The sequence below is a fragment of the Seriola dumerili genome, unplaced genomic scaffold (assembly GCF_002260705.1).
Source record: "Seriola dumerili isolate Sdu_G_001 unplaced genomic scaffold, Sdu_1.0 BDQW01000449.1, whole genome shotgun sequence".
Classification (NCBI taxonomy): Eukaryota; Metazoa; Chordata; class Actinopteri; order Carangiformes; family Carangidae; genus Seriola; species Seriola dumerili.
In genome coordinates this window covers 5,247,362-5,263,908 of record NW_019174704.1, presented here as the reverse complement: position 1 = coordinate 5,263,908, position 16,547 = coordinate 5,247,362, and the positions used below count along the sequence as shown (strand labels likewise).

At 38.0% G+C, this 16,547-nt stretch overlaps 1 protein-coding gene across 1 annotated transcript; it reads right to left on the bottom strand.

The window, feature by feature from the left end:
* Positions 1 to 971: 971 nt before the first annotated feature.
* On the bottom strand, positions 972 to 9,297 carry sms (spermine synthase). The gene is made up of 11 exons (XM_022762793.1): positions 9,136 to 9,297; positions 7,701 to 7,821; positions 5,599 to 5,686; positions 5,353 to 5,417; positions 5,067 to 5,242; positions 4,653 to 4,807; positions 4,428 to 4,517; positions 3,847 to 3,961; positions 3,276 to 3,355; positions 2,652 to 2,767; positions 972 to 2,499 (listed from the first exon to the last, which is right to left on the bottom strand). The coding sequence occupies exons 1-11, from the start codon at positions 9,179 to 9,181 to the stop codon at positions 2,469 to 2,471; spliced, it is 1,083 nt and encodes a 360-aa protein (XP_022618514.1). The 5' UTR covers positions 9,182 to 9,297; the 3' UTR covers positions 972 to 2,468.
* Positions 9,298 to 16,547: the final 7,250 nt, after the last annotated feature.

The window sequence follows — 16,547 nt, the reverse complement described above, 5'->3', positions numbered from 1 at the left end:
TGAACAAGTCAACATCAGGACAAGCCAGCAGACTGGATCCAGTCTGGTCCAACACATGTTAGAGCAACACCATGATTAACTAATCCAAAAAACCCCATCTTCTGTAAACACCCATAATGTGCAGGTAAATCTTACATCCACATCTCTAATGATAGATTTACAGTAAAAAATTGACAGAATAGATTTTTGCTGCAAAAGCACTGGTTGCTTCATGTTTGGATAAATGAAATTTGACGGAAAAATATGAAGTTCAGCTCAATAAAAACCTCAAGTTAAACAATATGTACTCATAGGTTTCATGTGGAACTTATAAAAAAAAAAAAATGAATGAAGCGCTAAAGAGCATGCGCCCTTTTATTCTGCTCAATGTTCAGATTGTGACTGGAAATGACAGAAGTGTCAACTAATGGGAATAACGCTCACAATTAGTGCAATTTATTAGAGCATCAGACTGGACAGCAAAAATCCCATTAATCTGACAATCTGTAAGAATCCATACCAGCTCACTACTTTATACTGACAGCTGAGGAGGATATAGTCTATTTTACAGCTGCAACTAATAATCATTTACATTAATGTTTAATCAGATTTTTTTTTTTTCTATCATTTGTTTGGACCATAAAATGTCCTCTGAGCCCAAAGTGTGTTCTTGAAATTGTATTTTTTTCTTGTGCCTGTCCAAAAACCCAGATATTTAGTTTACTATAAGATGAGGAATAACTGGAAACGCTTCATATTTATGTCAACTATTGGTAATTCTTCTTGAAAGCCACTTCATTTTCTGTTATCAACTAAACAGTTCGGACACATTTTCAGAATACATGGGTTTCAAAATGTGCAATGCATAACACAACTGTTTTCCACCATTTACACTGACAGGCTGTCTTAAAGTATTCAAAGCGTGTCCTTGATTTTTATTCATGCTTTTCATTTCTTTTGGCATAAAAAAAAAGTAAAAGACATTTTTCCCCCAAAACATTTTAATTGTAGATGGTCACAAAGATTATCTCAAGTGGGACAGAACAGCATTTGGTGAAATTATATAGAATAAATAAATGTAATTGAGTCCCACAGGGTTGATCGCGTGTAAACGTGCTGTGTACTGTATATGCAAGCTACATTCACCGTCCATTACATGCACCTAATACAGTCTTAAAAAAAAAAAAAAAAAAAAACTTAAAATATATCAGGAGAAAGCAAGGTGCTAATAAAACATGACATAAAAACAGCACAAGCACAGAGGTGGCATTAAAGTGGTGGAATTGTTTCCCTTTTAAAACATATTTGGACTTCAACACTTCAGTCTCTCTGGGCGTGATCACATTGCCTTGATACAACCTGAAAGAATCAAATCACATTTGAGCGACAGTAACAAAAATAGAGCTTAAAAGCGACTCACTTAAGCTGGGCTGAGTCTATAGATTGGCCTATCACACGATTTGAGCTCATAACTCAAGAGAAAAGGAAAAAAAAAAAACCTAAAGAAAACGAGAGAGAACACACACACTTGTTCTAAGATGAGTTACACCACATTATCAGTGTATCAAATCAGTGTTTCAACAACTAACAGTTCCTTCAGCATACATGCAAATGGACAATCCAAATCAAGTAACACAAATTAAATACAACTCATAAGTTGCAACAATGGTAAACAACGGTAAAACACAACCAACAAAGGAAGAAAGAGAAGGAAGATGAGGGTAGATGAGGGATCAATGGATAGGGGATAATAAAAATGTCATTGTACCCCTTAAGATGTGTTCAGACTGAATGCAAAGTAAATTTCCACCTCCATTTATTCACATCAACTTGACCGTGGAGTGTTTTGCAGTCCATGCTTATTATTCAGTCTACAATACAGATGTAGTCACAGCTGTAACTCACTGATAATAGACATAGACTGCTGTGTGTGCGTGTGTGTGTGTAAGTGTGTGTGTGTGTGTGTGTACTACTCAGACTTAAAACCAGACGGATTTGACACTGCAGGAACTCTTTTATTTTTTTTTCTTTACAACTATTTCTTCCGCCTCCGTTCCTTTTTTCAAAATTTTAAAGACCACATAACAATGCATTTATCCAAACTTTGTGGGGTATGCTAAAGTGTAGTACACAGAAGAACTATTATTAGACTGACGCGTTTCGGCTTGTGGCCTTCATTAGGGGCTTACACAAGCCGAAACACATCGGTCTAATAAAAAAAATTCTTTAGTAATATTCAAGCAATGCTGGTGTTTTGACCTCTTTAGACTTTTTTTCCATCTCAACGCACCTCGGAAGTAGGTGAGGTTGTGCCAGAAATCTCTACTTTGCTTCCAAACTTTGTGTTGCCTGTAATTTTCATGTCAAGTTCAATCTGAGCACACCTTTTAAGGCTACAGCAGAAGAAGAAGAGGAAGAAGAAGAAGAAGAAGAAGAAGAGCATTCACATTCCAGCTGCTGAGGATTCAAGCACAGAAAACTGGAGGTCTCTACTTCTTCCATATGGTGTAGAAAACCCATCTGATACAGGACAATTAAGGATTGTACACAGCAAAATATGACAGCAAAAATGTACAGTATTATTTTGTCTCCGTTCAGGAATGTATAAATAAATGACAATTCAAAAGGATGGAATTTTGTCCATCAAGTAATTAGAACTGATAAAAGGATACAGCTCCAAGTAGGAGGGCACACACACCACCTCTTTGGAGAAGTCCACGGGACATGAGAGCTTTCCCAGCTGTTCCTCATACTGACTCAGTGCCTCTGTCAGATTCACGCTGTTACCCTGACGACAAGTATCCGAAAAAAAAAAAAAAGAAAAAGAAAATGTCACAAGACACACTGTCATGAGACATATTGTAGCTAGTGATGTTTTTCTTCCACCACAACTGTAAATGTAAGTGGTGTGTTGCGATGCTCAGCCACAACAGAATGAAGTTGTGTTAAATGTTATCCAAGATATTCCTGTTTTGAAACTGGATTTTATAATAAAAACCATGACCATAAAGCTTAGAGCAAAGAAGAATTTCATCCCTCCCATTCAATAGCACTGCAATTTTCTCCTTGACAACAAGAGAAAATGACAACTTGTTTAACTGTGCTGTGCTGTGTTCCCTCCTTGGAATATTTCCTGCCCAAATAGCCTCTCACAGCAGGAAATATATGAAACAAGCAAAGTAAGATACTATGCCAAAGCTTTCAGTAAAGCAAATACGTGATTGATATATTAACAATAGCAATATTAACAGTTTGCACTCATCATACTCAGCAGTTGCTAAACGGACGGGACTCACCTGTGTGAAATATTTCCCAGCTGGATGCAGGACTTTTATTGACAGATCTAAGATGAGACGCAGGAACTCCCATGTCGAGTCTTCAAAATCCGGTTAGACAGACACACATAGGTTAAACAATGACATCTCTGTACTGCATTTCTGTAACACCTCAGATCATGCAAATATACAGTGGCTTCAGAAAGTATTCACACCTCTTCACTTTTTGCACACTTTATTGTCTCGTAGATGTATTCTTGTAAATAAATGTAAATTTTCAATGTAAAATTTGTAAATGTATTGTCATTTTTAAAATTTAGTAGTATAGTGTAACGATCCTTAATCCAGTACTTTGTAGAGGCCTCTTTCTGGCAACAGTTACATATATTTTAAGTCTTCTTGGGTAAGCTTTTTCATTTTGTTATTATGGCTCACTGGGTGTAGACTGATGGGCAAAAACGGCAATTTAATCCATTTCAAATTAAACCTACAACACAATAAAGTGTGGAAAAAATGATTGGGTCTGAATAATTTCGGAAGCCCCTGTACATATATAGTATAAGTACAAAGTATATATGTAAAAGACAGAAACCTTCTTCTGGCTCCGTGGATATTGGAACTGCAGTGAGGTCATTAATTACGTAGTCAAACATCCGTCCTTCCTGAACATACTTCTTCAGCACAGGGACACAGTCCTCAACTAGTATCTGTAAAGCATGAGACACGGAGAATTCACTCAATTTTCTTCTTAAGGTTCTTTCATTTTGTCATCAGTATCATGAAGCTTTCAACAGCCCGACTACTAACCTACTAATTATAACCTACCTACTAATCACTGGAAAAACAAGTCATCATAACAGGATCTTGACATAGACACAGGAATTTATGATAAATTGACAAATAATAGAGAGGGACGGATATCCTTTAATAGATCAGTGGAATCATTTTAATTTAATTATATTTAAATAATTATTTTCTAGTGTTTCTAAAGCTTGTCATTCTATTCTAGATAAGTGATTATAATGTACACATTTTGTTGTACAACACAGCTCTGAGCACTTGAACTGTGCTCAAGGTTGGATAGAAAAGCCCAGAGTGAACAAATACAGATGCTAATCAGCTTCATGACACCAGTTATACAGGATCAACATTGAATATTTATTCAGCACTCACTTGGTAACAGTCTCCCTTCAGGTTGTCAAGGATATTGCCACAAGTCTTGCGCATGTGCGTTCTGCACCCGTCTATCACCTTCTGGTCAATGTAAGCACTTTGTTAAGGAAGCATCAATCAGGTGCAGATGTTCAATTATAAACACTGGTAAATTGCTGGGAAGGAAAACTACATTGCCTGAGGTAAAGTGGAAATCACAATACAGGTGTAAAAAGAAAAGGATATCTCCACCATGGTGATCATCTTTGGCTTTTGTTTGACCACCTCAGCAAGGATTCCTCCATCTCCTCCTCCTAGTATCAGCACCTCTTTTCCAGCATAATTCTCTTTTCCGCTACCTATGATGGCTTGGGTGTAGGCCAAATCACTCTCTGCCAGGTCTGCAAGGCAAATGATTCATTTAACAGAAGCTAACACAACAATCATCATTAAATTCATGAGGCATGTTTAATCAAGTACATTAAATTACACTTAAGTGTCACATTAACACTCTGTTAAAAGTGTACTGAATAAATAAAAATAATAAATAATATAATAAATTAATAAATAATATAATTTCAGTTGTTGGGGCCAAACTGACTGTAGCTTTTGTCTCAAAATGACAAATAAGCCATGTATTGTAGTGTTGTATACACTTACTAACATCTCCATTGAGTACTAGGATATTTCCAAATTGCTGTGAGTGCAATATTTTTATGTTTTGGTATGCAGAATCTTCTTCATACACCACCCGGTCAATGTCATACTCGATCAGTCTGCCGTCAGCTGTGGGCCAGTATCGGTCAACTTTTGCCCCTCGTACAAGGGCTGGGAGCCTTAGGGAGGGAACAATACAATTAATCAATATTACTGCAATATGCAAGGTACATGAAATACAGCCATCACATTTCTATAACATGAACAAAGCCACAAACCAGATACCTACCTTTTAATCCTTGTTATATTGCCATTTAAGAGAACCTTTAGCTTCTTTTCCAGTGCATTTAAAAGCTGTGAAGAAACAGTTGTCACACATGCAAAAGTTATTTAAGAATGAAAAGTTGTAAAAAAAAACAAAACAAAAAAAAAAACAAAGAAAAGCTATTACATCACCAGACATACTTCTGTGTGCTTTGTCTTCTCAGTAAAAGATAATGTAGTTTTGTATTTTTTATTTTTTAAAATCACCTACATTGTCTAGTTGTGCAATGTTGTCATCTTCGTAACACTGCAGATCAATGGTGACCAACCCATGGGAGTGCACGCGCAGAATAACAAGCCTGAGAAATGAAGAGATAGACACAAAGCAATAAAGTGATAAGAATATTTAATTTTTACTCAACTGATACTTCACCCAAAATCTACATTTTGCTTTGAAGATGGCTGATGAAGGTTTGTTGTTTTCCTCCTTTGAAGAGAACTGAACGGTCTGAATTTTTCACAGTGGAAAGAATCGGTTCTCTACACCACTCCTAACACTCTCTGTATGTAGGACAGTCTTATTTTCACTCACTGCTGCTGTGTCACATTATCAAACCTTTTCCAGACACAGTGTATTTAGCTGGAACATACAGAGCACTCAGATTGACAGCATACTACAAGAGGGGTGTGAGAGGTCCCTGTGGAAGTTTTGCTATTTTTCCCCATTGTGAAACCTTGTCACCACTGGAATCCCTGGAATGATAATTTGAAACTATGAACTTTCAGATAACACGTGTTCTCTCTGTGTAACTAGGCATTTGTGGCCATATTCACAAAACATCCTAGGGCTGACAGTAAACAACAGGGTGTAAGTTAGAAAAGTGCCAGTCCTAACCTTCAGTCTCCTAAATATTTTGGTCTAAGAGTAATTCACACAGAATTTTATCTCTAAAAGTAGTTCCTAAGTCTGAAGACCTAAAGACTCCTAAATCACTAAGACCTGCACCTCACTAAAATGTGCTGCAGGTAATGTGTCTCATCGTGTCAGCGTTTTGTAAAAAAAAAAAAAAAAGGGCACTTAAATATCATATGTCAGCCGTTTACTAAGGAATCAGTTGACTCACCAACAAATGGCAACAAATGGCAACAATCCAACAGCAACTGGATAACAGTTCACTGAGTGCACATTAAATAATCACCCACTGCAATAAATACATGAATAAAGGCGAATTCACAGTTATCACTGGATTATCTTGTAAAACTGGTGCTTTATGCAGAATTGTTACATCACAGTATGATAACTTGTTTTGTCAGCTGGATAGTATCACAGTATCACATGCTGATGTTATTTGATGCCAGATACAATATATTTAACAAGTCAGTATTTTACTTTGTCTCATGTATGAAATGTGTGATGCAGTTTATAAAACATCTATCCATCTGTCTAAATGCACCTGGTATCTAAATGCAACTGTGTATTTAAGAATATTTTATTTCACAATAACCATCACAGACCGGTCAAACCTGTCAAACACCAACTACTGAGGACTGAGATTAGCTTAGTAATTCTCTATGTTCCTTTCTGGAAACTCATCTCAGCAGCCCTTAATAAGAAACTCTTAGTATAAGGAACTTTTAGTTCCCATTAAGAGGACTCATACTGGTAAGAAAAGATCCTTTGTGAATACAGCCCCTTTGCATCCATAAGTATGACACCTTTAGTAAACTGTAATGTGAAGCTAACCTACACTCTGACAGCAAACAGTCACTCTTTGTGAGAGTGAGACAGCTCTTGGTGAGTAAAGAGCTAATGCTAACGCCAGCTATGTCGCAATAGCCAAATACTTACAAATAGCTCCTGCTCCTCAGATTCATGATCTGCACCAACTTTGTAATGGATACGGCTAAGACAGCTACTTCAGTTTATCAGGACAAATGTGAGAAAAAATCTGCAGCCTACCAGCAGATTTTGGAGAAATTTAAGGTTTGAGTTAACACGTCAGATTATGGTAAACTACTTTTAACTTCTTTTCACAGTCATGCTGCTTTCTATAGTGTTGCAAAGTCTGAAAATAAATTCTGATTAGATCAGCAGTGTCAACCTGCAACTTCAACCGTTAGTTCTCTCATACATCTGAAAACTTCCTGCCACAATAGTATTCCACTTTCCACAGAAAGGGGATTTATTACTAAAGGAAAAAATAAAAAATAAAACACATGAAGAGCACATTTCATACTGAGATGTTTCTGGAAATGTTACCTACATCTCTACAGTACCACCAAAGAAAAAAACAAAGCTTTAAACTGTAAAAAAAATTTAAAAAATAAAAACAATAAAAAAAGTTGTGGTTTAAACCAAAATGTTGTTCTTACCGGCCATTCTTGCCAACAAAAGTAGCGAGGTATCCATGCCCATTTGTATCATGGACAGTCTCTGTCATTTCCTGCTCATGAAATATGGACAGCAGGCCAGGAACTGTCGAAGCAGAGTCAACTGGGAAGAGCAAAGATGGAAAAAATAAAAAATATTACTGCCTCTACTATACATTCTCTTCATCAGTGGTGGAGGAAATACTCAAATCCTTACGTATATGAAAATATCCAATGTAAAAGACTGAGCTAATTTTAACTTATTAACTATTAACTATTATATTTATTGCTGAGTAGCTTAATGTATTGTAAAAAATAAAAATAAAAAGCACTGCATTTTATATGAGTAAATCTTAAACTGCAATGAAATTAGTAATTTCTGATGTCAAATAAATGTTGCATAAAAAACACAATATGTAGTGGAGTAGCCTACAATAAAGAATAGCAATAAATGGAAATACTCAAATACCTCAGTTACTATGAACCACTGCTCTGCATAATAGTGTAATAATACTTGTACATACATATATTTAATGACACCACATTATTGCCAAATAAGGTTTTGCCCAAATTGGACTTAATAAAAAAAGTTATCATTGTTTACAGCTCCATACTCCATACTGCTCTATAATAATAATGTAGTTTTTACTCCTCTACATTTATATAACAGCTACAGTTACTTTTCAGATTAAGATTTCATATACAAATAACATTATTAGGTTATATAATATGATGCATTATTGTAGATTAAACCATCCAATAGAATATGAAGCAGTTACCATCAACCTAACATAAACCAACTTGGTGCAACAGGGTGCAACAGGGTGCAACAGGGTGCCAAGATGTTAATGCACTGATTGATATTTAACACCTCTTCCATCATTAACACAAAACCTAGATGTAGTTCATTCTTTTTTAAAATATAGTCATATGTTTTATTGATGTTTAAATTAACACGTTTTAATGTTTTTAGACCGGTAGGGTAATACTGACTCGGCCAGAATAAAGTACAGCATTAAACTACAAAAATGGCCGAAAATGCGCCACTTCCTATGCGACAGGGATGAATTGAATGTAGCATTGAATGTACTTTATTCGCATTGTTAGCCAGAAAGGTTTCGAGCTGCTGTCCAGAGCAACGACACTGTACACACGATAAGTACATGTGTAACAACACACTTCCATATAAAAGATATTCAAATCAAACATTTAACCATAACGATCAGCTTTCCACCCCAACGTGTCAAAAAATGTGTATGTACATGCTATTATCAGCCATGTTTCATCCAAATCAATACAACAGTACTGTTTTGAAGGGCAATGACAGACTAGCAGGGTAACGTTAGCAGACTAGCCAGCTAGCTAGCACGCAGCCCTGATGTAGTGACTGTAACCTGGATGCACTGACGGTAGCAGGGGCTCATCGCGCTCATCTTACCTGCCGTAGAGAGGCTGAAGTCGAGAGTGTAATGTCGCAGTGCCATGTCTGTGTGCAACCGTCATCCATGCCTGGAATAGGCAGGCTGCGAATATTTATGTGCAGAGACAGAGGGAGGGCCCTGCTACCACTGCTGTTACCACTACCCACTACACTTGCCAAACCAGGCGTGGCTACTGTGCTGCTAAAGGCATATGCTGCGACTGAGAGCAGAGAGTATAGGATGAGTCGAGAGCGTAATCTTCCTTTAGGCACCGCCAAATCCAATGGGAGAAATATTGTAACAATATTTGCAAATTGTGTGGAGAGTTGTGAAACTGTATCTGAATCAGTGAATGTGTAGAAGAACCGCTACTCAGATTTGTGGATGTGTACATAAATCTGAATGTGCATTAGAAATACAGACGTGTAAACAAATCTGAAAACATGTACTGAAAAAAATTTTTGTAAATAGGTTTATCAGTTAATCCGAATTTTAAGTGTATAAGTGGAAAATCAGGTTCCATCTCAAATACACCTCTCACCTAACTGTCTTTTTACACAGGACAGATGACTAAAGATTTGAGAGCGGGCACAACACAGATTGTTTGAGCATGCAGGAAGTGAAACTAGGCTACAACGTGGGTTCTGTAGCCTACAGAAGTAGAAACATTATTTAAAAAATACAGCCTTGGAACTGATGCTTTCTCAACATTGTGTCATGTGTTAGGTAGGTACAGTATATATTTTTTTGAAAAATTATCTAATATCATTTATTCAGTGTTTTTTAGATAGTTTTTTTAAATCTTTTTTTAGTTTTAGTTGGCCTTAACAAAAACATTTCCCATAAGCCCATTATCAGGGTAAAATCACAGCTTGACAGAAGACGCCATAAGCGAGTCTAGTTGTTTCATGTCTGTAATAACAGCAGGACAGAGAGGACTGTACTGTAATGTGGAAGTTTTCAGACAGCTGAGATAACAACTAGAAAGTTGACAAATTTACTTTGGATGAGAGCATTGATAAGTTTTATGGATATAGAAGAAACCACTGTGAACCAAGAACCTGTGCTGTCCTGCTTGTAGTTTTATTTCATGGGTGCTGTAGTTTTTTTCTGTGCTCACAAAGCATAGGTTAACTTTGTTAAAATCACAAGGTTTTAATTTCTTGTATCTTGGATGCTGATTTGTGTTAGAATATGAACCCTAGGAACACACTTTTCACAAGGACTAATGAAAGAAATGTTTATTTCACTTATTTATAAAAGCTGTGGTTATAGCCCAGACGTGATATCATCTCATCAGATCAAAAGGAGATGTAATTATATAACTGCTTGCGCCTTGCGAGGCAGGAACTCAAACTGAGAGCACTGCATCACTTGTTCAGATTGATCACTGATTGCGTCTGCCATAAGGGTAATATGGCAGCTCAACTGATTGGTTTGATTGACTGAACGCAACTGACTGTGGTTATGCCCTAGGCAGTTGTTTGGCAATACAGTGTGACCCTCCCTATGACTGAACTGAATCCAATTAAATTTAACTTTTTAACCTCATTCATATTGGGGGTGTGACTGGAAGTATTAGCTCAATATCATTCTAGATATACAGTATGTTCCCAAATCAAATTAAAAGTTTTATTTTTGTTCCTTTGAACAAAAAATAGAGGGCAACCTGCAGGAGAAACAAAAGTCCATGGACAGGGGTGGACAGCCCGCTGAGAGCACTGGGAAATTTCTCAGTGGTCGGGGTCGTTTGTTCTGCCGTGAGCAGTCAACTTGACCAGCGATAATAGAGCAAGCAGGAATGAGTGACTCTCACGCCTGGGCCAAATTGCTTACCTCACATTTGTTGGTCTGTCCCAAATTGTTGTATTTTGTAAAAATAGTGGCTTAGGGTTAACTGATAGAATAGTGGTCTGGTGATTTGGGTGAACAGGGTAGCCTGGAGTCAAATTCCTGGCCAGAATTATTCTTTCATCTGCCCCTGTCCCTCCGTGTGAAAGAAAACGTGTTTGCTATTAGGTTATGTAACTAAATTTATTAATTTGCATGAATTTCTTGCATAAAAATGAACCATGTCTGCCCCTCCTGCCTATCTAAGGTGGAAAGATAGAGATGGTGAAACTAACTCAAGGTGTGTTGCGCAAGAAAGGGAAGAGCAGGTATTTAAGGGTTATTTAAGGATGATGATTTTACAACATTCGCACAGTAGAGCCCATGCCTCCGCCAAGCCAACAAGCCTGGACATAGCTGTCAGGTAGATGATTGTTTGCATTTTCACCAAACTGCACAAACCCATACAGCTCAACACCTACATCAAGATCCAAATATTATTTCCTGCGGAATTCACAAAGGTGTAAAAAAAAAAAAAAAAAATGCAATGTTGAGGAAAGTGTTAAAAGAAATTCCTGGATCCTCTGTTTAACCGAATCCGCTCCAAAATTGAATGGGTTCTTTACTGGCCCATTTCCCATTCCTCCACCAGGATTGGTGCAAATCAGTTCGGTCCAAACCTACAGCAGACATGAGTGAAAACATAACCTCCTTTGAGGACATAATGGCGGTGAATGGGTTAATGGTGCTGATTTATTATTTCTTTGACTGGACAGGTTTTCTTACATGGAAATAATGTGAACACACCTTAGCTAAGAGGGATGGGGATAGAGGGGTTAGGGTGGGAGGGGGGCGGAGTGGGGTAGCTCCAGCTAGACTACAAAGTAGAGTAAAACTGAGCATGCTGTATATTAATCGTGTTGCAACTAGATTTTCTTTGTAGTGTTAACAAAACAAGTGTGGAGACAAAATCCAGCCAACAACTTTGTACTCAGATGGGTGCCTGTGTGTGTGTGTGTGTGTGTGTGTGTGTGTGTGTGTGTGTGTGTGTATGGAATGGGATAGTGGGGTTGATCGGAATTTAGGATGACGCTAGGATGATGCTAGAATGATGCTATGTGGAAATAAGATACACATACACAAACATGCAACCCTTTAGGGGTTTGCTCAACCTGGTCAACAGCATTTTTCTCCTCCCTTTTTTCCTTCTCTCTTTTTTCTTTCATTTCAAAGTTGTCACGGGTTAGGTCTCTGTAGATCACCAGCACAAATCTGTCATGAACAAGGGATCAGGAGTTGTGTGCTGTGTGACTGGGTCGATCGTGTATATGTGTGTGCATGTCTGTCTATCCGTGTAGGAAAAGAGAAAACATTATCGATGAACAGGATAGACAGAAGAGTGAAAAGGGAAGATACAGGCTACATTATCTGGACTTTTGGATGTCTAACTGGACACCATCCGGCATTGCAGCTGTTTCCTTCTGAAGTTGTGTGGCTGTGTTTCAGCAAGTTATTAAGATTGCAGTCACTGCCTTATCTCATTAAAGTCACTCTAGGAAATGCAGTCTAGGTCATTAGTAAGTGATTTATATATGTTATGAATGAAGAAAAGCAAGTAAATTGACCAATGTCCACATGTTGGTTTTATTCACAGAAGCGGAATGAGCTCAAACAGACATCACAACATAAACTTGATTTTTAACCAAGCATAAGACATAAGCACATAACAGCTGGATATTTCAAAAGAAACACTGCACATGCACAAAAGTGGATGATGCTGAGATTTGGAAGAGTCCTAGTGGGTTCATTTGTCCACAGTCAGAGGTTAGTAACTGTAAGTAACAAAATATCTGATACAGATCTATTTCAATCCACTCAACGTTATAAAATAAGTATAATACTCCTAAAATATGTAGAAATGGTGCTTCAGTGTGTCATGTTGCAAATCTCCCATTAGGATCCATGGCATAGTTAACATACATGGTTCATTCATAGCTTGCATCAGTTTGAAACACATACACAGCATATTATGAATTCTCACATTCACAACAACTGACAGTGTTGATAGTGCAATTATTGTGCCAAATAGTGCACATGGGATGTGCAATATGGAGATTCCATGTTAAAACAATGCACAGGGCATCTTGGCGGGGGTGTGTTAAGTACCAGTGAAACAACACAATACGACCCAGGAGATCTAGTTGAAGTAATGGATTCATGTGTTCAAAGGCTTACGGGACACAAAAACACTGCATGGTTTGTAATAGACAGGAAATACACCACAGCAAAAACTATTTTGACTTTGAACACTCCATTCATGTTTCAGACCACAAATATGTGCTTTCATGTTTGTGATTGCCCATCACAGTGACATTGTGTGAGAGGAACTGAACTGAATTGAACCTCAATCCAAAAATAAATGAATTACAATTAAATCATAATAACATGCAATACTGCTTCTAAGGATGGCATCAGCTGTTTTTAAAGTGGATATAATCAACATTTTTAGAACAACAGTGAATCATGAATCTAATGTGAAAATGGTAGTGATGAAGCTACGGTGAATTATCACATGAATTTGCAGCTCCACTCTTGCATTAGCTAGTTAGTTAGGAGAAAGTAACAGCTCGTTGTTTAGTTGTACGACACTTGTGATTCACTTTCACTGCTCTCAATGCATCGTTTTCAGTCGCGGCAAGCAGCTGTTTTCAGTGAAAAAACGATATTAAAAAATGCATTGTACACAATGTGCTCAGCACTAAACGACACAAAGACCAAGTTAGCAACTACCTGCTGAACTTAGTGGAGCATTTAGCAGCTAAATAGACATGTTTCCCTAAGGAGTTGGTTGAGACCAAAAACAGAGCTAAAAGATTGTAAATACCGGACTTACAATGGCCGGGTGGACAGAGACACGACTACAAATGAATGATAATGTTGCTCCATACCTGCTGAATGTATAAATACTGTAGGCAACTGTTTGCTACAAAGTTCACTATATCATCTGAAAAGGTGATATGTCTCCTAAAAACCATCCTGTATTGAAACCCTTCATATGATTCTGTCATTTTGACAAGTCACAATGCAATATCAGGTACGTTTTTCAGCATCATTAAAGCTGTGCATATCCATGGCCTCTGAGCAGCACATCATCAGAAAGTAAACCCACCACAATCGAAACCATCAAAATCAGAGTCTGCCACTTCGAAGTCAAAGCTGTTAAAGTGAGGGGAGTCGAGCGCAGGGCTACAGGTGTGGTACGCTCCTGCTGGTCCCATGCCAGAGAAATCCGTGTTGAGTGGAAGGTCGGGAGCTTTGGCTTCCAGATTAGCGGTTGAGCATGCCCCTAGGTAACCCATAGCAGAGGAAGCAGCAGCCCCACCCATCAGCAGATAAACCGCCCTCACCGCCTGGGCATTACTGATACTGCCATGACGCAAACACCCTACTGAGTTCACACTTCCTTTGTAATACTTTGTACGGGGCGAATTCCTGCCTGTTGGATTAAGTGGTTTGAAAAAAAACAAACATGTTTTACATATTGTACATGTTATTATTTACACAAACAAACATCAAACGCAAATCTGATGAAAAAAATTGCAATTTACAATTTAAAAATGTTCTAAAAGATAGAAGAAAATGTTTGAGACAAACAAACACACATCCTTAACTCACCAGTGTCCCTTGGGGAAGCACAAGTCATCGGCCCTGAGGAGGCCGCCTCTCTGTCACTAACAGGGGGAGTTGTTGGATCCTTTTCTAGGATTTGCTCAGGCACCAGATCATGGAGAGTAATGTGTGGTGGTAGTACCTGGTGTCTCCTACATGGACTGAGAGGTGAGGAAAGACTCTGTAGGTAATAAAATAAGAATGCCTGAGTTTCTCATTCAGTGAATGATTACAAAATCAAGAAATATATAGATAATAAATATATATACATTGAAGCGTGAAGAAGCAAAAGAAAATGATTTTGCATGATTTTGTGTTCGAATGCTCAGTTTTCAGCCATGGTTGCAGGGATGGCCAGAAATAAAGATAGCCGAAATATCTCAACTACTATTGGATGGATTGTCATGAAACTTTACACAGACATTCATGGTCCCCAGATGATGAATCCCACTGACTTAAGTGGTCCAATGACTTTTGATCCAGTGACACGAGCAGGTCAAAGTTTACAATGTGAAATATCTCAACATCAACATTATGTATTGGAACAAGATTTTGTACAGACATTCATGGTTCCCACGTGATGTAACCTAACAACTTTGGTGATCCCCTGTTTTTTCCTCTAGCACCACCATGAGGTTCACATTTGTGGTTCTGAACAATTATTGGATGGATTGCCATGAAATGTGGTAAACACATTCATATGAACATTTAACCCAAAGCACTGCAGGGCCTAAGCACAGCGTAACACAGCCTACACATTCTCCCAGACAATTACATTAATAAATATTTATTATTAACTCACCTTTTTCACTTTTTTCAGCATATTCAGCCATTGACTGAAAAGTGATGAAAATGATTCTGTTATTACCACCATGCAAATCCACATCCATTGATACATCAAATCAAGTGCATAGTGGGGAAATAACTAGTTGCAGGAATGGAATGTGCAGGATTTGTGCCTGTCAGTAGCCAAAGCGTTGCCAGCCCTCTACCACACCTCCTGCTACACTACATTCAGTGGTGTTGTCAGCTGTGTGATTTTTCAGGAATGGAAAATATGTTGTCTGGTGAAAATGGGAATTGTAAATGTTTTCTTGTCATGCAGATACGTCAATAGAGAACGGGGCAAATAGATGGACATTATATGGTTATGTGTAATATGACATGATTAAAGAAACACTTCAACATTTTGGGAAATACACTTTTGACCTTTCTTGCTGAAAGTTAGGTGAAGCGGTTGATACCTCTCTCTTATCTGTGCATTGAATATGAAGCCACAACCAGTTAGCTTAGCTTAGCATAAAGACTAGAAACACAAAAACGGCTCACCTGGGTTTGTTAAAGATTAAGAAATGCACCCAATAGGCTATCAATAAACATGCTATTCTTCTTTGGTTTCATTAGTACAAAAACAGAAGAGTAAAACCAGTTAGTTGTGGTTTTCAGGCATTATATGCGAAACATTTTTTTGAGCTGGGACAAGTCCCTTCCTGAACTTCCTCTTTCTGCTAAGCTAAGCTAACTGGCTTTTCATCACCTAACTCTTGTCAAAAAACAGTGAAAAAGCATATTTCCCTAGAATACTGTAAGTAGCTTGACTGATGGTAATTTTGTGAAATTGCACCACAAAACTTTAATCTAAGATTTAGAGACTATATCGCTCTGCTGGATCAAGGTAAAGTAATCAACAGAGAAAGCACAGTGACCACCAGACCTGCAGTCTGCAGCGGTGTCAGCCATCAGCAGCAGGTATTTATGCTGGGGGAGGATCAGAGCAAAGCAGCAATCCCTGCAGCCACCGGAGGGTAACTTAGGCAGATCTAGGATCTCCTTGCCTTCCACAATTGCCTCACAACTGCTCTGCAACAGTACCAGCTGGTCAGGAGGAGATGCTGCATCATGGCACACAAGGAGACTGCCTTCAGCTGTG

Bases quoted from the DNA above. Each gene is read 5' to 3' on its own strand.
- sms (XM_022762793.1), bottom strand. From the start codon at position 9,181: ATGGCACTGCGACATTACACTCTCGACTTCAGCCTCTCTACGGCAG. The intron at 5,418-5,598 runs GTAGGTGATTTT...GTTTCTTCACAG, and splicing joins ACATTGCACAACTAGACAAT to CTTTTAAATGCACTGGAAAA. The intron at 2,768-3,275 runs GTGAGTCCCGTC...ACTTGTCGTCAG, and splicing joins CTGGGAAATATTTCACACAG to GGTAACAGCGTGAATCTGAC.